Source organism: Balaenoptera acutorostrata, chromosome 8 (assembly GCF_949987535.1).
Source record: "Balaenoptera acutorostrata chromosome 8, mBalAcu1.1, whole genome shotgun sequence".
NCBI classification, from domain to species: Eukaryota; Metazoa; Chordata; class Mammalia; order Artiodactyla; family Balaenopteridae; genus Balaenoptera; species Balaenoptera acutorostrata.
Window position 1 is genome coordinate 92,007,354 of NC_080071.1, and position 21,544 is coordinate 92,028,897.

The following is a 21,544-nucleotide window of genomic DNA, read 5'->3' on the forward strand; positions in this document are numbered from 1 at the left end:
TAGAGGCTAAATAGGTGGTCATTGTTTCAAGCTACTAAGTTTTGAAGGTGATGTTACACAGCAAAAGCTAATTAATTCAGATGTATTATGTTCAAGGAGACAAAAGACATTGAGAATTCTAGTATAAAACTGGAAATATTTTTAAAATGGAAATTCCATTAATAAAAAATAGAATTACTTAAATGAATAACTCAGTTAATAGGTTCTACAGCATATTAGACAAATTAGAGAATTAGAAAGGTCAGAAAAATTATGGAATGACACACACAGGTAAAAGGATGGAAAACACAAAAGAGAAGGTAAGAAACATAAAGACGTACCGAGAAAGCCTAATTATTTGTGCAACTGGAGTTTTAACCAAAAAAGAAGAGGGAGAAAATTGGGGAGATACAATATTTGAAAAAAATTTTTAAATGATGAAAAAAATTAAGCCAGAAATGTAGTAAAGCCCTTTCAAATCCCAAGCAGGAAAAGTAAGGCTTCAGTGCATCAGAAAAACTGCCTGAATATGGTCCTTGTGACCACCATGCAAAGCTGCTGAAAGTCAATCAAAACCATGTATTGAGCCCCAAAGCTTTATGAATAAGGGATACACAAGAGAAATAAAAGGTAGTACATGCACACACACACACACAGAAAAACTTCTTGAAAACTCAAAGCAAAAAAAATCTATAAAGCAGCTAGAGGGAAAAAAATTTACCTTAAGAGTGCAACAATTAAACTGACCTCTGCTTCTCAACAGAAGCCACCAAATAATTCTACCAACTAGGATTCTATACTCAGGAAAAGAGCCTTCAAGAATAAATGAAATAAATATATTTTTACCCAATTAAAAACTAAGATAATTTGTTACTTAGAAGACCCATTGTATTAAAATACTAAAGAGTGTTTTCTAGGAAGAAGGACAGTGATTTTAGATGAAAGGTCAGAGATGCAGATGTACTGAAGATCAAAATGTTTATATCAACTAATACTGTATAAAACAATAATGGTATTTTATAGGGTCTAATATAATTAACATGTATGACAATAGTAGCATATAAATTGAGAGAGGATTAAGTACTGCAACTATTCTGAGCACCTTGTAGCTTGGGAAGAGGGTAAAATGTCCTGTGTCGGGGGTCCCCAGTACCACCCCCAAGGCTTAGTGAAACATTAGGAGAACTCACATGACTCAGTATATAGTTGTACTCATGGCTATGACTTATGGCAATGAAAGGATACAGAGCAAAACCAGCAAAGGGAAGAGGCACATAGGGTGATGTCTGGAGGAAATCAGGCACAAGCTTCATATAGTCCTCCCCCGAGTAGAGTCACATAAGACATGCTTGTTTCCTCAAGTAATGAGTTATGACAACTCATATGAAATGTTGTCTACCCTCATTAGAGATTCAGTGCCTAATATTTTTGTTGGAGGCTGGACACATAGGTACCCACCGTCTAGCATGTACCAAAAGTTCCAGACTCTCAGAAGGAAAGCAGCTGTTCAGCACAAACTACATTGTTTATACAGTTTTGGCACAGTGAGCCACCCTTATCACTACTAGGATTGGTGGGAACCCTCCTGAAATCTAAGTTCCTAGACACCAGGGAGGTGTCTTGCAAGCAGGTCTTTCTATGGATGACTGTCATCTCAGGCCTGCTGTGTTAATTCTTTTCTACACATGTACCAGTTGATATCAGACTTTGATAAATAGAGTATAGTTGTAATCTCTGGGGTGGAGTTGGACCCTTATCTTACACCAGGGTTCCCCAACCCCCGGGGACCAGTATCGGTCCATGGCCTGTTAGGAGCCAGGCCGCACAGCAGGAGGTGAGCCTCGGGCTAGCTTAGCAAAGCTTCATCTGCTGCTCCGCATTGCTTGCATTACTTCCTAAACCATCACTCGCATTACTGCCTAAACCATCCCACTCCCTCCCCCACCCCACCCCCGTGGAAAAATTGTCTTCCATGAAACCAATCCCTGGTGCCAGAAAGGTCGGGGACTCCTGCCTTACACTGTATACAAAAACTAACTCAAAATGGATCAAATACCTAAACGTAAGACCTAAAACTATAAAACTCTTAGAAGAAAACACAGAGGAAAAGCTTCACGGCATTGATTTCTTGGGTATGACACCAATAACAGACAACAAAAGAAAAGACAGATAAATTAAACTTCATCAAAATTTAAAACTTTTGTGCATTAAAGGACATTATCAGCAGTGAAAAGGCAACCCACAGAATAAGAGGAAATATTTGTAAACCATATTATCTGATAAGGATATAAAGAATATATCTATATCTATATCTATCATATTTATCTATATCTACCTATCTATATAATCTATATAGATATATAAAGAATACTTACAACTCAACAACAAAAACAAAAACCCAATTTAAAAATGGACAAAGGATTTGAATAGACATTTCTCCAAAGAAGATATGCAAATGGCCAATAAGCACATAAAAATAGGCTCATTATCACTAGTCACTAAGGAAATGCAATCAAAATCACAATGGTGGGCAGGGGGTGGAGGGGGGGACTTCCCTGGTGGCGCAGTGGTTGAGAATCCACCTGCAAAGGCAGGGGACACGGGTTCGAGCCCAGGTCCGGGAAGATCCCACGTGCCGCGGAGCAACTAAGCCTGTGCGCCACAACTACTGAGCCTGCACTCTAGAGCCTGCAAGCCACAACTACTGAGCCCACGTGCCACAACTACTGAAGCCTGCGTGCCTAGAGCCCGTGCTCTGCAACAAGAGAATCCACCGCAATCAGAAGCCCACGCACCGCAATGAAGAGTAGCCCCTGCTCGCCACAACTAGAGAAAGCCTGCGTGCAACAACGAAGACCCAACACAGCCAAAAATAAATTTATTAAAAAAACCCAAAAAACCCACAATGGGATACCCACTTCATACCCATTAGAATGGCTGGTATCCCCCCAAAAAACCAGAAAATAACAAATGTTGGTGAGGATGTGGAGAAATTGGAAACTTTGTGCATTGCTGATGGGAATGTAAAATAGTGCAGCCACTGTGGAAAATGGTATGACACTTCCTCAAAATATTAAACTACAATTAACACATGATCCAACAGTTCCACTTCTGAGTATTTACTGAGTTTAGTGATATGCTTAGTCAAGGGGTAGAACTTAATGGTAAATAGGTATATATGATATTCATTTATATGATAAATCAGTTTAATTACAATGATTGGTTTAGTAGAGTGTACTGATAACTATATACTTTTCTGGAATTTAGATTTAGCATAGCACATTTTATTGTTTATTTCTTCCTTCTTTTCTTGACCTATAGAATTTCTTTGGAAAGCATGAGCTCCCTCCTGCAGAGAATATTCTACAGCACTTAGGAAAAAATTGTGGTAACAGCAAAACGATGCAATTAAATAGGCTTGGTAAATGGGTTTAGCTGTTTATAATATTCTACTTTATATAGCCCTCTCTTAAACTCTAGCAACTGTTGTTTCTACAATATAAAGATCTCTCTATATAAAATTAAAAGATAATTTTTAATGTTTATAAACTTTATATTTCAAACTTGTTACTTAGAGACTTGAAGCTGTATGTTTTGGATCAGAAACAGAAATGGTGTCATTTTTAAAACTCTGTGTTAAATCAGTTTTTTAAATGTTGACCAAGAAAAAGTTTATTATTATTTCATATATGAAAAATATAATTTACCTGAAGTCCTTAGTTCTACTTTTCAGTTGTCTTTAAGACTCTTATATTGAACCATAGGATAGCAAATAAACTGAGTCGATAGATATACATTTTGGAATATGTATATTTTTAAGTTTCCAAGATAGTTAAATTACTGTTGTATACATTTTATGCATTTTTATGACTTTAGTATTAAACATTTAGATGTATTTTCCCTGCTTTCACTAGGAAGAGTGAACTTTGGTAAAGTACTTAAATTTAAATGGTCACCATATTATGTTCATTTTGTAATAAGTTGTTATATTAGGTTAGAGTGTAAATTGGAACACTTTTCAAGACCTAATTTTATGCTTTATCTGATAACATAAATTTCTTTAATTGCTTACTTTTAAAAGTAACATACTGTTTAAAGTTGGAGTTTTACTAGTAGTAAGATGAACAAATATGCATTTTCTTCTTCAGTTTACAATGTTTAGAGCATTCAATATTTAGTTGGTATTGCTTGATTAAAAGTTACCCATTTAACATTTATATTTGGTGTACTTATATTTAATAAAGGTAGAATCTATAGTAAAATTTAATACTTTCTGCAGGTTTGGTGGCATTTTCCAAGTGTAAATTACCTACCAGTGTTTATATGGAATACAAATGGACAGTAAGGCTATAGATCAAACTATTGGATTTCAAATTTTTCCTCTTTCATGGACTTTTTGGGCTTATTTCCTATATTAATTTGTCTCCGGTTATTACCAGACCCAGTCCAAACGTCTACCAGAAATTGGGTTCCAGGATGTTAAAAAAAAATTGGGAGGGACTTCCCTGGTGGCGCAGTGGTTAAGAATCCGCCTGCCAATGCAGGGAACATGGGTTCGAGCCCTGGTCCGGAAAGATCCCACATGCCGCGGAGCAACTAAGCCTGTGTGCCACAACTACTGAGCACGTGTGCCTAGAGCCTGTGCTCCGCAACAAGAGAAGCCACCGCAATGAGAAGCCCGCGCACCACAACGACGAGTAGCCCCCACTCACCACAACTAGGGAAAGCCTGTGTGCAGCAACCCAGCGCAGCCAAAAATAAATTAATTAATTTTTTTAAAAAATTTTTTAAAGGACTCGATTAAATGAAACTTGAGAATCATCAAATTAGTAGATGATTCTCTAGTTTTGGCCATACATCAAGTTAGTAGAATCCTAGAATTATGGAGATTTCTTCCTATCTGTTAAATCATATGGTTATTTATATTAAAAGGCTACATTCAGAGTAACCTTTTTTAATAAAGTTGAAACATGGATTAGACATTATTTTTAACATACTAGCAGCCATGAGAAGTATACCTCTAGTTGTTTGTTTCTAGAAGGATTTAATTCAGTGGAATTCTCTTTTAGAATACATAGAGACCAAATTACTGAATTCAATTTAGTAATCGAAAATATAGAAAGGATCATTTGAAATTATAACTTTGAGGTTTTTTGAAATAAAGATGTCCTCTTCAAAACCTAAAGGTATAAAGATCAGGCAACTTTTAGATCAAAAGGCTTTTAGCCATGACCATGTAAACTGAACACTGTTATTAAGCTTCCCAAGTAAAGTGTAGAAACTGGAGAAATTCATGAATCTTTGGAACTGCAAGTGAAAAAGCAGTATTTATCTTATTCTCTAAGACCTCTAATTTGACATTGGTTAATTAAATTGTTATAGAATTTAAAAGACTGGTCAAATTATCCAGGTTTCCAAATATCTTCAGCCAGCAAAGTTGCAGATAATTTTAGCAGACTTAATTATTGCTCAGAAGCATTTTTCTTTCATACTGTATTACTGGGACACCAAAGAGCACTTTAGCTATACCACATAGAATATACAGGTAGTTATGTTTGGAGATCACCAGAGGCCTGGGATGTTGTAAAATACCCTGAGACTATCACCAAAAAAGTGGAACTAAAAATTCCCAGTTGGCTCTGCCTAATGCCAATGTTAATTCTAGTCCAAGGAGATAATATGTATAACTGAGAAGCTCAATATTACAGGTAGTTTCTTTTTTAAAAAATAGTTTTTCAGCCAGAGTTCTGCATATATTGACTTAACTTTTTTTCATTATTGATCATTGTTACTTATTGCAAAGTATCTATCTGGCATATAGTAAAATGTTTAATAAGTGTTAGCTCCTGTGGTCAGCGAAGCAATGGCCCTCCAAGCTGACCAGTCTTCATGCCCAAACCTGTGAATGCGTCACATGGCAAAAGGGAGTTAAGGGTACAGAAGCAAGTAAGGTTGCTAATCAGCTGACCTTGAGATGGAAAGATGATCCTGGATTATCTGGGTGGGCAGAAGAGAGAACCAGAGAAATGGCATTTCGAGAAGGGCTTCACCCACTTGTTACTGGCTTTGAAGATGGAGGAAGGTGGCTAGGAGCCAAGGATTGCAAGTGGACTTTAGAAGCTGCAAAAGGCAAGGAAACATTGTCCCCTAGAGCTACCAGCAGCAATGCAGCCCTGCCGACATCTTGATTTTAGCCTGGTGAAACCTGTCTCCGACTTCTGACTTAACAGAAGTATGAGATAATAAATCTGTATTGTTCAAGCCACCCAGCTTGTGGTGATGTGTTACATCAGCAATAGAAAACTAATACAGCTATAAGTGTTACCTCTAGAGAACTGCTAGGAACAATATAAGATTGCTTATAGGTTCTGTGTATCTTTGCCTGAATTTTGATTCTTGGGGATAAAGTAGGTGTGAACTATGAGTATTAAATGAACCGCCACCTCTTAGTATTTATATAGAACTTTTATCTTAATAACATCATGATACTTAGGGTTGATAGTGATAGTCCCCTGACAGATCAGAGAATGTCATTATTATGTATATTATCGACATTGTTATAAACAACTTCAGTTTTCCTGCGAGGAAGCTGAGAGCCAATACAGAAAAGTTGCAGAAATAGTACAGAGAGTTCATGTATGCCCTTGGTTGGGCTTCCTGTAATGTTAACAGTTTACATAACCACAGTAAAATTATCAAAACTGGGAAATTAACATTGGTGCAGTACTACTGACCACAGATCTTATTAAGATTTCACCAATTTTAACCCCTAATGTTCTTTTTCTGCTTCAGGGCCCACGCCAGTGTCCTGCATTGTATTTAGTTACTGTGTTTTCTCCATCCCCTCCAGTCTGGGACAGTTCCTAAGTTATTTTCCTGTCTTCCATGACCTTGACACTTCTGATGAGTAATTTGATTAGCTGTTTTTCTAAAATGCCTCTCAATTTTGATTTATCAGCTGTTTTCTCCTGATGAGATTGAGGTTATGCATTTTATGATAAAGAATACCACAGAAGAGGTCTTCAGTACTTCATATCTGGGGTACATGAGCCATCTCCTACAGGTGATATTATCCTTCATCACTTGGTTATGGCGGCTTCTGTTGGGTTCCTCCACTGTATTTTATCGGTATTACTATTTTTCCTTCGTAACTGAGGGAGGTCTTTGCTGATATGTAAATACCTGTTTCTCCTAAAACTTGTGCTCACTGGTTTAGCATCCATTAGCAAATCTTGCCTGAAACAGTTATTCTTGTGGTGTTTGTCTAATGATGATTTTGTATGTCTGTCTTACCTTCTACATTTATTACTTAGAATTGTCCCGTAAGGAAAAGCTGTCCTTTCTCCCCCATGTATTTATTCAATTATTTATTTCAATATGGACTCAGTGATGTTCATTCTGTTCTGTGAGTTATAACACTATCATTGCTTATTTTGTCGCTCAGATTATTCCAGCTGTAGGGATTAGGAGCTTCTTTGGGTTGGGTTCTTTGTCTTTGAAAATCACCATCCTTTTTCAAGTACTTGCTTATTTTCTGGCACCACAGAATATTTTAGGCTCATCTTATGTGTTCCCTGCACCAGCCCTGGAATCAGCCACTTCTCCAACAAGCTGTGTTTCCTTTTCTTTGAGAATGATGTTTAGAAACCAAGATCTGGTCAGTAGATGTGCTCACTGCTGTTGGAGTTGGTCGTAGGCCCTCTCAGCAGAGAGAACTAGGAAATGTATGCATTTCTGTCAATCTGTGCACCCAGACACACCTGTAGTTGTTTATTCAGATCTAGCGTACACATCAAGTCATGACAGCATTGCTAAATCAGACCCCTGGGAGAAACATTTACTACCTGGAGTACAGCATATGTGTAAAGTTCTTTTTGTCTTTATCCTTACAGTGTGCAGTCAGAATATCATTCTCTAAAGTTACTTAGGTTCTGTCTTTTATTCCTGATCGCCTTCAGTGTGGTTGTGTTATGTATTTGTAATAGAGCTGTTTCCCATCTCTTAGGGATCCTTCTCCTGGGGTCCAGTGTGACAAGTGTTGTTGATCTGTTTTGTCCAGTTCTTTTGTTGAAGTGGGGAGGGTAAATCCACTCCCTCTTATTTCATCATGGCTGGAAACAGAAGTCTTCTTTTAATTTTGAATTTTTAGTAAAGTTGACCAGGTCTTGTTGAACTATCTAGATTGTGTCTTTAACCCTACTGTGCATACAGTAAAGCACTTGGCCATTTTCTCAACTCTTCCGTTGTTTAACCTAGCATCCATGTAGATGGAGGTGCCCAGGGAGAGGAATGATTTTCCATGCTACCAGCTAGAAATACAGATACATCGGACAAAATCTAGCCAGGGCAAAATTGTCAACTCTTAGATATGTGTCACAGCTATAAGAACAGGTGTTAAAGAGTTTGTCCCACTTTCCTACCTCTGCAGAAGGGAAAACCCATCATAATTACTGGGGCATCTCTTACCCAGACCCAAGGTGCAGAAAAGAAAACCATTAGGGGAGAAAGTGCCATGGTGTGTATACCTCTTGACTTTGGCATTCCCAAGAGAACTGTGAACTTCCTAAGTACATGAACTTGAGAAATACACTTTGTCTTGCTAGGTACATGTGTCTGTTAGGGTGGTGAGTGTGAGAAAATGGAGGAGAAATGGCAGAGGGCTTCCCCTGCTCAGACCATGCCTCCTGTTGCAGTTGAGCCTCAAAGAACATGTTGCAAAGAATGGCTCCTGCTGACCCCAAATGGGGTCCCAGGTTAATGAAGGTACCTGGGGTAATGAAGAAGGAGCTGACCATAAGAAGATGCAGAGAGGCCCACAGACCAAGGGTGGAAAGGGTGACTCAAAAGGGTGAGTGGAGGGCGAGTCTGAGAGCAGCAGAGATGCCCGCTCTTCTCCCTAACCAGTGACTGGCTGTCCCCAGTATAGGGTTCACAGGGTTGGGCTGGGCCCCACTCATGTCCCGTAACCACGCCTTTCCCACCTGGCCTGGTCCCCGGTCACTGGCTCTTTACTCTGGCCTTGAGCCCCTTACACACTCCTCCACCCAGCCCTCAAGGCTTCTGAACACTGCAGCTGAGCCAGGCACACCAGGCCCCATACGTGTGGTTCCTGTATCACAGCATTCGTGTTACTTAGATTTTCTGGATGTTCCTCACTAGATCCACCAACTGAAGCGCAGGACCTGCCTTGTTTACGCAGCACAGTCTTGCACACAGTTGGGACTCAGATGTTTCTTAAATGAATAAAGTGAGAGAGGCCAGGCCACCCACTGGGGTGTATCCTCCTAAGGTCTGGGAAGAGGGGCTACTCAAGTCAAGAGCGCATGTGGCCTCCGCCACCATCTGACACAGACCCCTATCAGGACACATGGGACCCCCGGGTTGTAGGCATGCTGGCCCTGAGTGCCCTCCCAACCAGCTGGCTGTCAGCTGCCGCCTGTTCTCTGAGCTGACAGCAGGTGGCCCTGTTGCCTTTCACTCAGCAGAGGGAAGTGCTGAGTCAGCCCACATGGGCTGACCACAGAATTCTGCACTAGGCACTCTGCTACATGTATGAAGCTTCAGCCACAAAGATGTGAGTTGCTCTTGGGGTAGTGATTCTTCCTCCTCCCTAGGGCAGTGGCTGATTCCTTAGCATGAGCATAAGTTTACTCAATTGCTCAGAGTTCTTGGAATAGTTTGTCACAAGAAGCAACCACTGCAAGGTGAATCCAGCCACCAGAAGAGCTTGGAGAGCCCAGGTCAGCTCAGCTATGCTGGGCTGATGCCTCCCAGGTCAGGTCTGAGCAAGCAAGCTGGGGAAATCTGTGCTTCCTCAGGCTTCCCGGGGCTCTCATGTGTCACCCTAGGGAGCCCTTCTCTTTTTACACAAGTTCAGAGTCAGAACGAGGCCTTCCCAGCCTCCTCTGCCTCTCACCACCCATTCTAGGCAGCAAGTCCACCAGGGCTACCTTTCTGTGCCCCCAAGAGCCCTCTTCCCTCCAGCCTCAGGGCCTCCGTGCACCGCCTCCCCTGCGCCCGCACCCTCTTCCTCATCTTGTCTTTCCAGTTCCTCATTGGACCTATGGGTCCTTTTTTGGTTACTCTGAGTCTCCCCAGGCCCCGGGACTGGTTTTGTCCTCTCAGGATCCCCAGTGCCTGCACCTTGGGAGAGGTGGATGGGCAAGGGTGGCCTTGGCCTTTTGCAAAGCAGACCCCCGAGGTAGGAGTGGGCGGTTGTAACCCAGGGAGAGGAGGAGGGATGGTGCCCGGGTTGACATGGAGATGCCCTGTCTAGAAGAGCCGCCCTAGTTAAACAAGTGTCTTGTTTGTCAGACACTTCAGGAGCGTCCCCCGGAGCCCGGGTGTGCGCTCGCCCGGGAAGGGTCCCGGCCCCGCGCTCGCTCCGCGCTCTCAGGGCTACTCGCCGAGGGCCGGGTCGCCTCGCAGGTTCAGCCTCAGCCCCGGCGCCCCGGCCGGCAGGTGCTGGCGAGCCCGGCTCCCCCGCTGTCGGCCGTCCTTTTGGGTCCCGGCGCCCCCCAGCCCCGGCGGGCCGCACTGCCGCCGCCCCCGCCCGCTCCGCTCCCGCCCCCGCCCCCGGCGCGCCGCCCGGCGGGCTCAGTCCTCGGCGGGGCGCGCGGCGGGCGGACTCGGCTGCGGACATGGCCCGGGGCCTGCGCGGCCTCCCGCGGCGCGGCCTCTGGCTGCTCCTGGGTGAGTAGGGCGGGGGTGCCGGCCACCCCGGCTCCGGCTCGGGACGGGGCCGCGGGCGGCGCCTCCCTCGGGGGAACGGGCGGCTTCGGAGGCGTCGCGGGCTCTGGAGCGGCGGACGCTTCCCCCCCACCCCGGCCCCACGGGAGCGCTCGGCTCAGGAGGAAACGGCGGCCGCGCGGCCCCCTTCCCGCACCTCTGCTCCCGGCTCTGCGCTGCGGGTGCGGCCGTTTCAGGGTTTCGGAATCAGACCACGGGCCGTTTACCTAGAAAATTAGTTAAAACTGAAAATCTGACTCTGTCACGGCCAGCAGTTGCTGATTTGCCAATAAGCCTCCTTTGTCCTCTTCGGGGACATCTCCACAGCTTGTTGTTGTTTGTTGTTGACTTGTCACTTCTGGCTAATAGAAGTTCAAAGAGGGACCCTTGGTGAGGCGGCGGGACACGCTCGGCTTTCTGTTTTGAGAGATTGTAGATGGAAACCCCGTGGTGACAGGAACCTGCACCAGCCTTAGCAAAATTTCACGAGAAATTGTCATCTTCACTTCCCTGTCCACAATGTTTTCACAAAATGCTAAGCAACCTTCCTAAACTGCTTTAACTGCTGGACTCATTTCGTGTATTTAGTTAGTTACCTTTTAATAAAAACTAAATAGGTCTTTTAGAGTGAAAGAATCCAGTAGCCCTGGGAGACCTGTGTCTTGGCTGCCGAACAGATGATGCCGGTCCGAAGCACCTGCCGCGAGGTGCCCCTCGGTGAAGGGGTGACACCACACTGCTTTGTAGCTGCTGGAGAAGCAGCTTGGGGCCGTGGGGCTTGTCTGGGACGAGAGGGGCTGCAATTCCAATCTCCCTATTCGCCAAGGAGTGTTGGATCTGCCTAAAACCCTTAGTATCTGCTTCAGTAGAGTGTAATCTGAAAGCTGATCTTGCCACATAAGTGTTTTGGCTGAAGCTATGTGAAAAGCCCAGTCTTTTTTTTTTTTTTTTAATAAATTTATTTATTTTATTTTTTTTTGGCTGTGTTGGGTCTTCGTTGATGCGCGCGGGCTTTCTCTAGTTGTGGCGAGCGGGGGCTGCTCATTGCTGTGGCTTTTTGTTGCGGAGCACAGGATCTAGGCGCGCGGGCTTCAGTAGTTGCAGCACGCAGCCTCAGTAGTTGTGGCTCACGGGCTCTAGAGCTCAGGCTCAGTAGTTGTGGTGCACAGGCTTAGTTGCTCCGCGGCATGTGGGATCTTCCTGGACCAGGGCTTGAACCCGTGTCCCCTGCATTGGCAGGCGGATTCTTAACCACTGTGCCACCAGGGAAGCCCAGCCCAGTCTTATAATAATATTATTCTCTTCTTTTGCATTAGGATCTATGGGCTTGACGTGAAACTTACTGTTTTAGTTTCCTAAGAAATGAACATTTCTGTTTTAGCAAGTTAGAGAGCCAGGTTGGCTCATTTCTTAAACGTAAATAAACAAATAAATGTTCTTTACTGCTGTCCAGAAACTGCACCCTCTAAAGCTTGTATAAATAAAACACTATTTCACGGTCACATGTAAAGACCTTCCTTGTTTACCAAGAAAATAATACATGTTCTGGTGGAAGTTCAAAATCCTAGAATCTTAACATTATTCTGAAAGGTCTGGCTAATGTTATATCTTGGAAAAAGAAACACAACTTTATGAGGTTATCCGTTAATTAGTGTCATTGGAGCCCAGCGGTAATTAGAAGAATTACAGGAGCACACAGTTTTCTTCCCAAGTGGTGACGTGAGCTAGATCTCCTTGGTGATGAAGATTTTGCTACCCAGAAAAACAAGGTGGCATTTCTTATTTTTCATCAATCAGAAAAGGGGCATTTCCAGAGGACCCAGAGTTAGTCTATGATGACTTCATTGTAAGCTCCTGTTTTTATGAGTCCACCTTTACTCAGGAGGGCTGGCTGACACTGTCCTCTACGAACTCATCTGTCATCTGTCCTGGGAAACACGCACCTTCCCTGGCATGCTGGGGGCGGTTGGGGGTTTTCTTGCAAGGCTGCTATATTTATTGAAATATGTGAGTCTGTATAAATGGAAGTATAACTGTTTGGAACCGACCGGGGCATCACAGGAAATGCAGTCGACGTGACTACTGCAGATTACCGTGCTGTTTTACGTCTGGAGGCGGTTCTAATCCTGGAGTCCAAGTCGGGAGGATTCTTTTTGCTAATCGACCTGGTGTGTTTGTTTCTTACCCTCTCTGTTCTGTTCAGGTGCAGGGAGAAGTTTCTGGGTTTTGTTTTCATTCCACAGGCGCGTGCCAGTCGGCGTGCGTAGTGTCAGTGCCGGGCCAGGGCTGTTGAGAGATGTTTGTGCCCTTATTGGAAGTGGCGGGAGCAACACGTCAAGGAAATGTTGTAGGTGGAATCCTTACTTAAGGCAAATAGCTAGTTCGGAAAGTCTGTTCCTCCTGATTTTTTTCTCCCAGAATGAGGCAGTTTCACAGCTTCTACTCAGAAGTGCTGTCTGGCAGAGTGTGCGACGTGGGCGCCCCATGTGGTGTGAATTCCAGTGAAGATGCTGAGCTGCCGACCCTGCAGCCCCGCGGGTTTGGCCACCAGCATCCCACTCCTTCGGGCACAGAGCCCGTCTCTCCCGAGGTCCACCTGGCACGGAGGGCTCCCCACTCAGTGGGCCCTGGCCCCAGCCCGCCCCCCAGGATCATCTCAGGGAGGAGCACGGGACCCAGGCTGAACAATCCGTCTTCTCCTGGAGCCTTCTGACTCTCTCCTCTCGGCTGGATGTGAGTGCCAGGTGCCAGATCCCATCCCAGGAACCTCGGGGGACTGGGAGTGGGGCACCTGTCCAAGCCGACAGAGGCAGACCAGACCTCTCCTGATTGAGCCTGACTGAGCCTAGATTGAGCCCCGAGAGGTGAACGTCTCAATCCTGTAACCCCATCACATCTGAGCCAGGCGTGTCCCTTGCAGAACAGTGCCTGATATGTGGCAGAGGCTCACGGGGCTCTGAGAAGGGCACACTCCTGAGGGCTGTGGGATCCCTGCCCAAGAGCCTCTTGCTCTGCTGGGGACTCCGGGAAGACCCGAGGAGGAGACGCTGCAGCCTTAGGAGGGGTGAAGGGGAGATGGGGCGGCTGCTGTGGCCTTAGCACCTACCCTGGCCCTGTGCCCGCCCGCCCGCCCCTGCTCTGCACTTTCTTCCTGGCAAATGGAGAAAAACACGATGCTGATGGGGCTCGGTCCTGTCCCCAGGCCCCAGCCACCAGCTCTCCACACACACACACACACACACACACACACACACACAACACACACACACACACGGAGCCCCTACAGGGATGTCCTTGGCACCAGCCCTCCCTGCTCCAGGATGGATGACCTTGGGTCTGGGTAACATTTCTAGAGAACGTGTTTGTTCTTAGCGAGGAGGGTTATGTCAACACAGCGGCAAGAGGAGGCTCCCAACCTAAACAAGAACTTATTCTTTGTAACATAATGACCGTATTGTTGTCGGTGGAGAAAAAAGTTTTTCCCCTAAGATTGTTTTATTTTAGTATTTTCTTTGACATCGAAAGACATCACTTCAGTCATCGTTCAAAACACAGACTCTAAGCAGCTTCACTGGAGCAGGATCCACTGCCAAGTCTCGGCAGGGGAGCAGGGGACCCCGTGGGCCCGAGCGTCGCATCACAGCCAGGCCGTTCTTATTTATTCCTCATTAGGCCTCACAGTGTCTCCTTTATTTCCCTCCACGATTGCACCCTCCCTCCCGGGTGCAGTTCCCACGGTCGATTCTGTGGGACCAGAGACCTGGCCCGCATCCCTCTGCCCTCCGCGGCCAAGCCGGGTGGCGCCCACCCTGCTCCCCGGGGCTCTGCACCCCGACACCCAACGGGCTCACCAGGAAGGGTTCTCCTGAGCCAGACCTCACCTGGGAGGCCCAAAGGCAGCAATTTACCCAGCAAATGACTGAATGATAACGCCTGCCTTACTGTCACAGACTCAGGCCAATTGTCGGCTGGAATGAAAGCAGTTCACGTATCACATAGCAAACCCGTGTTCCGGGGGAAGAGGCCTGAAAGGCATAGTCAGGTAACAGAAACTTGGTGACACTGACACCCCAGGTTGGTCCTCTCTGCATGTGCCTTTATTGCCTCCAGAAGATTCCAGGGTCCATTTGCGAGAGGAAGGATGGCTGCGGGCTGGGCGGAGAAGCAGGTAAGGGAGCACCGGGGAGGCACTAGTTTCTCCTGGTAACTTCTACCTGGTGCAGAACACAAGTGGGCCCCAGGGTGTCAGGCCTGGAAGGGGCTTCTAGTAGGTAGAAGCCAGGGGTGCCGCTACACAGCCTACTGCTGGGGGCTGCCCGCTGCAGCCCCACACGAAGAAGGGTCCAGCACAAAACGCCCCTGGTGCCAAGGCTGAGAAGCCGTGCTCCCGTTGAGCCACGTACGCGAAGGGTGCCATCTATGCAGAAAGAAGTAAGTCGCGGGCGGCGGGGCCCCTGATCTCAAGCCCCAGGGAGTTGGGAAGAGCGCTCCAGAGCACAAGACCAGTTATGCAAAGGCCTTGGTTCTTGGAACTTTCCAGAAGCCTTTGTGATGGAAGCATGAGGGGAAGAGGGCTTTGAGCCAAGCTACAGGAGGACCCAATCCTCTGGGCCAAGGGGAGCAGTTCAGATTTCATTGCAAGGGCAACGGGCAGACCTGGAGGATATTAAACGCGGTGACGAGATGGAACACATGGTTTAAAGAGCCCTGGGCTGCTGTGCTGGAGCCCAGCGGGGGCTGGGCGGGGGCTGGGCGTGGGAGACAGGGCGAGGGAAGGTGGGGCTGAGCTGGAAGGAGTGGAGAGGCTCCAGAGGGTTCCACAGGTGGACAGAGGGCTCGGGCGTGGGAAGGGAGGCAGCAGCGAGGAATGCAGAACAGCTGGGCACCTGGCGGGCAGAGGCCGGACAGCTGCAGCATCACAGCCGAGGCTTCCAGGAAGTCACAGGGCCCCCGGTTAAATTCCGTGTCAGTGAAGCGACAAAGCGTTTTAGTATAAGAGTGTCTCAAGCAATATTTGGGACATACTTATACTAAAAAGAACTCGTTTACCTGCCATTCAAGTTTAACTGGGCGTCCTGTAATTTTATTTGCTAAAGCTGGCGGCCCTATCCACAGCAGCCACGTTGGGTGACACGTCCCCTTGGACACTCAGGGATGGTGGCAAGTAGGCAGGTGTCTGCAGGGCACAGAAGAAGTGTGGCTGGGAGAGACGTCTGGGGTGGCATCCGTGTCAAGATGGTGTGAGAGCCTCGGATAGAAGGGATGGCCCCGGGGGTGTGGATGCAGGTGGGGCGCAGGCTCCCGATGGAGGCCCGGGAGGGGAGGCCAAGGCTGAGGAGAGGCTGAGACGGAGACTGGGGAGGGCAGTTGTGGGGGGCGAGTGTGGAAGAGGTGACAGCTAGTGCAACCTGGAGAAGGTCAGGTCCTCTGAGAAGATGCAGAGAGGGCTCAACCAGAGCGCGTGCCTACTGAGGGTTTCCTCCGGCGTGCCAGGGTTTTAGACGTGCAGGTCTTTGATTCATCTGGAATGTCTGCTGATTTTCTAGCTAAATGGCTGTTGGGACTTAAGTGGTGATTGCCCTGATTTGTTGATTGATCTGGGAGGATTTTAACAAGACCACCTGTTCAGGAAACAGCAGTCTGTCCTCCACCCCACCCACAGGATTCCTTTTCTCCTGCAGATTACTTGTTCAATTTCTAGAAATCTTGTGTTTTTTGGCTGCTACTATGACTGGGATATCTCCCCCAATTTATCTTCTATCTGGTCGTTGCTGGAACATAAGCTCCTTTTTTGTGCATTTGTTTTACGCTTGGCCGTCTTTGTGCGCGTGGTGGTTTCTAACAGTGCCAGCTTCTTGTTTTGTTTTCGTTCTTCTCCCCCTTGGCTTTTTCAGATAGATCATTAGATCAGCTGTAAGGAAGGGTGGTCACCTCCTCCCCGTGTTGACCCTCTTGGTTCCCTGCTCCAGCTCGGTTGGCGGGCGACTCTCTGCTGAGTAGAGGGCGTGGCAGCAGCTGCCTCCCTTCATTCCTGGCTGAAGGCAACTGGGCCTCGAACCTTCAGTCTTTCTCCTTTGGGCAAGATGCTTTTTTAATTTTATTTTATCTCTGCTAGGGATGGGGAGGGGAAGGGATAGAGAATGAGTCTTCTTTCCATGTGTGAAGTACTCTTTTATGATGCAAAGGAAGAATCATTTTGTCCTTGGCAGCATGCAGAGCTCTGAATTCCCTCCTTGAGGGGCGGGCTGCTGGCACTGGGGAAATGGGGCCCCAGGTGGAGAGGGGGTTCGCCAGTGTGAATCTTCCTGCATTTCTGGGATGAATGGAGTGTTCCTTGGGTCCCTGTGCTGCCTTTCAGCAGACTTGGGAGTCTGTTGCCCACTGCTTATTCTGAGTTATGCTTTGCTATTCCTAAGTGAGATTGCTCTGCACTTTCTTTGGTGGGTTTTATTAACAACACTGGGGTTTCTTCCCAAAAGAGGTCCTCCAGGACCTGAAGGATCTTCATTTTCACTTGCAGAACCATCGAGTGGGGCCCTGTTTGGCAGGGAAGATAACTGAGAACGTTTTCAGTGTCTTTCGTGGGTCTTGGTCCTCTTGGGTTTCCTATTTCTTATGGTGATAATGTTTCACATTTTCCTGTGAACTTGTCCATTTTATCCAATATATCATTAATATAGGTACGTATCTTATTTTTCTATTTCCCACTGTATCTGTGGACACGTGTTTGCCATTTCTGGTCCAGTGTTGTGAATTGGCATTTTCCTGTCATCTCTCGATCAGAAGAGACAGTGATTTATCTCTGTTATTAGACCCCTCCCCTACCCCCAGAAGAAGCAGTTCGTTTCCCTTGAATGCCAAATCCACTTGTTTTTGTTCTTTTTCAGGAATGAAACTTGTTCTTCGGCGTCATGGCTGCATCCCCTGAATTTCTTTCTGTCTTGTGCCCGTTGTTAATATTTTCTTGATTTTCTGTCTGTGGGTTTTATATCCTCTTAAAATATGACTTATTTGGAAGCAAGTTTTTAGCAATCCCAGTGACTCAGCCTTTTGGTTCCTCCCCCGACACTGTGGTCGGGCAGCAGTCGTAGACCACCACCACCACAGCTTAGCGTGTGTGAAGGCATCCTTCTGGGCCTCGCAGAATTTCCCTTTTGTAAAAGGCCCCTAAACCCACAAGAAGAGTGTGGAGTTTTGTTTGTTTGTTTGTCTTTTGGCCGTGCTGAGCAGCTTGCAGGCTCCTAGTTCCCCGACCAGGGATCAAACCCCGGGCCCTCAGCAGCGCAAGCACCGAGTCCTAACCCCTGGACCGCCAGGGAACTCCCGAGTGTGGAGTTTTTATGTGTTGATTCTAGCCATCATCTTAAACTATATTACATACGTATCCTTCCTCATCGTAGCCCCCCAGCTGTGTCAGGGCTGTGAGCGCTGTGCTTCAGCCCCACGCTGCTCTCTGACTCAGTTTTCTGCCACTGAGTTCCCGCACGCTCTGTGCCACTGGGACAGTGCGGAATTCACACACCTAATCCCTGCCAGCCACGTCCACGTGAGGGGTTCTTATAGCATAACCTTCTGTGTCCTCTTTATTGTTTTTTTAATTTTATTTTTTTACTTGTGATTGTGGTAGAATACATATAAAATTGACCATCTTAGCCATTTTAAGTTGCAGTTCTGTGGCACTGAGGCTATTCACACCGTCCTGCAGTCATTGACACCATCCACCTCCAGAACTTTTGCATCTTCCCAAAACGTTACTCTGCCCATGAAGCACTAACTCCCCATCCCCTTCCCCCAGCCCCCGGCAACCACCTTTCTACTTTCTGTCTCTCTGATTCTGACTCCTGTAAGTACCTCACGTGAATTGGAATCATATAGTGTTTGTCTTTTTGTGACTGGCTTATTTCACTTAGCATAATGTCTTCAAGGTTCATTCATGCTATGGCATGTGTCACAATTTCCTTCCTTTTTAAGGCTGAATAATGTTCCCTCCTATGTATATACCACATTTTGTTTATCCATTCATCTATCGATGACACCTGGATTGCGTCCACCTTCTGGCTATTGTGAATAACGCTGCTATGAACACAGGTGTGCAAGTATCTCTTAGAGACCCTGTTTTCAATTTTCGTGAGTAAATACCCAGAAGTGGAATTGCTGGATCATATGGTAGTTCTATGTTTACTATTTTGAGGAACTGCTATACTGTTTTCCACAGTAACTGCCATTTTACAGTCCCACCAACGGTGCACAAGGGTTCTGACTTCTCCACATCCTAACCAGCACTTGTTCTTTCCTGGTTTTTTGATGGTAGCTGTCCTGATGGGTATGGGATGCCCTTTATTTCTTTCCAGGTGGAATTTAACTTTGTCAGGGATGATACTGTGCTTTATTATTTTTTGGTCTTACATTTGTGTGACTCCACTGCCCACCTTTTGGATGTTATTCTGCATCACTTAGGTGTTTGATCTGATTTAGCATCCTATTTTCTCGTGGATTCAGGGGACACATTGACAGGTCCTCCCACATCCAGCACAGAGCAGGCACTTCAAGGAGGGGAGGGAGGAGGAGAAGCAGCATCCCTGGGCCAGAGCAAGGGGGCCGGTGGGTCTGCAGGCTGACCACAAGGATCAAAATCAGGTGACAGTCAGGAGAATCTTCTAGGTGAGGGCTTCGTTGGAGCAAGTTGCTGCTTGAGGGGGAAATGGAAGGGCCTCTGGCCCTCCTCTCTCTCAGCCCTTGACTGGCTGCTCAGAGGGTGGCAAGGGCGGGAATTCCTCTTGCCAGGCATGGGGAGCATCCTGGGACAGGGGGCGAGCTGGACCAGCTGACCTCCTGCAGAGAGAGGGCGTTAGGTGGAACAGAGACGGGAGAGGAAGAGCTCAGGGGAAGCCGAGGGGCTTTCGCTCTAGAGGAAGTTCAGTGTGACGGAGCCTGGCAGTGGGGAGACGCCCAGGGGCCACGTGGGGAATGCTGGAGGGACCACGGCACCCGCTCAGGGACTGGCACAGGGGCCCTCCGGCCCACCACCGATGGAGCGTGGTGACCGATGGAGCCGGTTCAGGAGAACCCGACTCGCGGGCGGCAGGAATGGGCACTCGGATGGGCTGGGGAGCTCCTCACTTGGGCCCCAGGCTCTCCATCCTCTGGAGAGGTCAACTCCAGGCTCTCGTGGCCCAGCCCCTGTCGGTAAGGTCGCTGGGCTGTGCTTCTCCAGTTGCTGTGCAGCGATTCATCTGCGTGTCAGAAAATCATGCAAAGGTAGACTCCCTTAACAAGTGAGATGTTGAAGTTAGTTTCTAAAATCATGAAAATCCTTTTGCTTTCCTCTGAGGGCACCGCGTGTTCCTTAAGGACACCAGTGATTTTAGTGGGAGCAATGGGCTTGAGTCGGCTGTACCTGCTCAGATAGAAAGTGCTGGTCCCCTGGGACTAGGAGGCCCCGGTGCCGGGAGGAGAGGCAGCTCGGCCGTTGGCTCTTGGCTCGACCTCGTGCTCTTCGGGGCACCTACACGCAGCCAGCCATCCATCTCGTGGGACTCCCACCTCTCCAGTGAGACCCCTCCAGGCCGCTCATGGGGAGGTGGCCCTGGGGAAGCCAGCCTGCAGAGGTGACTTGGTTCGAGGCTCTCAAAGCCTCAGCGGACATCGATCATCTATAGCCTTTGGGGCTGCTTTCAGGGTCTCTGGCACTGAGGTGGCCACCCTCACCATCTCTCCCACGTGGTCTGAGATGAGCATGCCAGGGGTTGCACCCCAGCTCCACCACTCCTGGGCTGTGTGACTCTGAGCAGGTTACCTAACCTCTCAGGGCCCCTCTGTCCCCATGTGTAAAATGGGAGAATAACACCTGCCCTGTTGATTACTTGCAAGGATTAAATAAGCTAATGCCCGTAGAGGGCTTAGGACAGGAGCTGGCCACGTGAGCTGCAGTTGTCACCACCCTCGATGGGGCTTTCCCAGCATGTGACAGTGGGAGGGGAAGTAGCAGGCCTTTTGCAATTGATGTGTAACGGATCTAGAGCCTGATCTGCATTCTATCCATTTATACCAACTTGCTTCCAAAGAGAATACAGACAGTGGCTCTTGATAGACACACAGGCACCTTAAGGCACCAAAATATGACCTGGTATCACATTACGCAGTCCCCAAAACCCTCCAGAAGGGGATGAAATCAACAGAGTATTTAAGCAGGGAGGAGAGAGAAGCATCTCACAAGATGCTGGCTGAGGACAGGTTGAGGCCCAAACCACTCTGCACTTTCTAGAAGCTAGAACAGACCTGGAAAGTTAAGAGAGCTGTCCCTGGCCAGGAGTGCAGTGTGCCCCAGCACATCTGCTTCTTCAGTGAGTGTGCCGTCAGCCAGAAGCCTGCTGAGGGCCGGCGCTGGGTGTGCAGGAGACGCAGTCTCCGAGGCGCCGCGGTGGCTAACCAAGGGTTAGGAGATGGCGCGATGCACGGTCAGAGACGGCTCTGTGCTGAGCAGGGCAGAGGAGGTGATGGTTCGCTGGGCCTTGAGGGTTGAGTAGGAGATTTTACTGGACACACAGAGTTCTTGTTTTTTCATTTTGTCGTTTGGGTTTTTGTTTTCTTTTTCCAGAGTGGACTGAGAAAGGCTGAAGGTAACATGTTCAAACCAAGTTCTGTTTACATCATCCTCTGGGGCATTCACTGACAAGCCAGGCATGTAGCTGCCTGGGCATTTGGCTCCCGAGTGGCTGTACCCAGGAGAGTCCTGGAAGTGGGTGGTTTTCACCCTGCTGGCCCTAGCTGGGTGAGCAAAAAGTGATTCAGCAAGAACATGACGAGCAAGGATTTTTCCGATAGCTATTAGGAAAAG

The 21,544-nt window shown here is 47.3% G+C and overlaps 1 protein-coding gene across 1 annotated transcript in view; it reads left to right on the top strand.

Moving 5' to 3' along the window:
* The first annotated feature begins 10,568 nt into the window (after positions 1 to 10,568).
* The window catches only part of RAMP1 (receptor activity modifying protein 1), a 51,338-nt gene continuing 40,362 nt past the window's right edge, over positions 10,569 to 21,544 (top strand). The window contains exon 1 of the mRNA XM_057551957.1: positions 10,569 to 10,671. Within this exon, the coding sequence (XP_057407940.1) occupies positions 10,620 to 10,671 (52 nt within the window). The 5' untranslated portion in view covers positions 10,569 to 10,619. The remainder of the gene's footprint in view (positions 10,672 to 21,544) is intronic.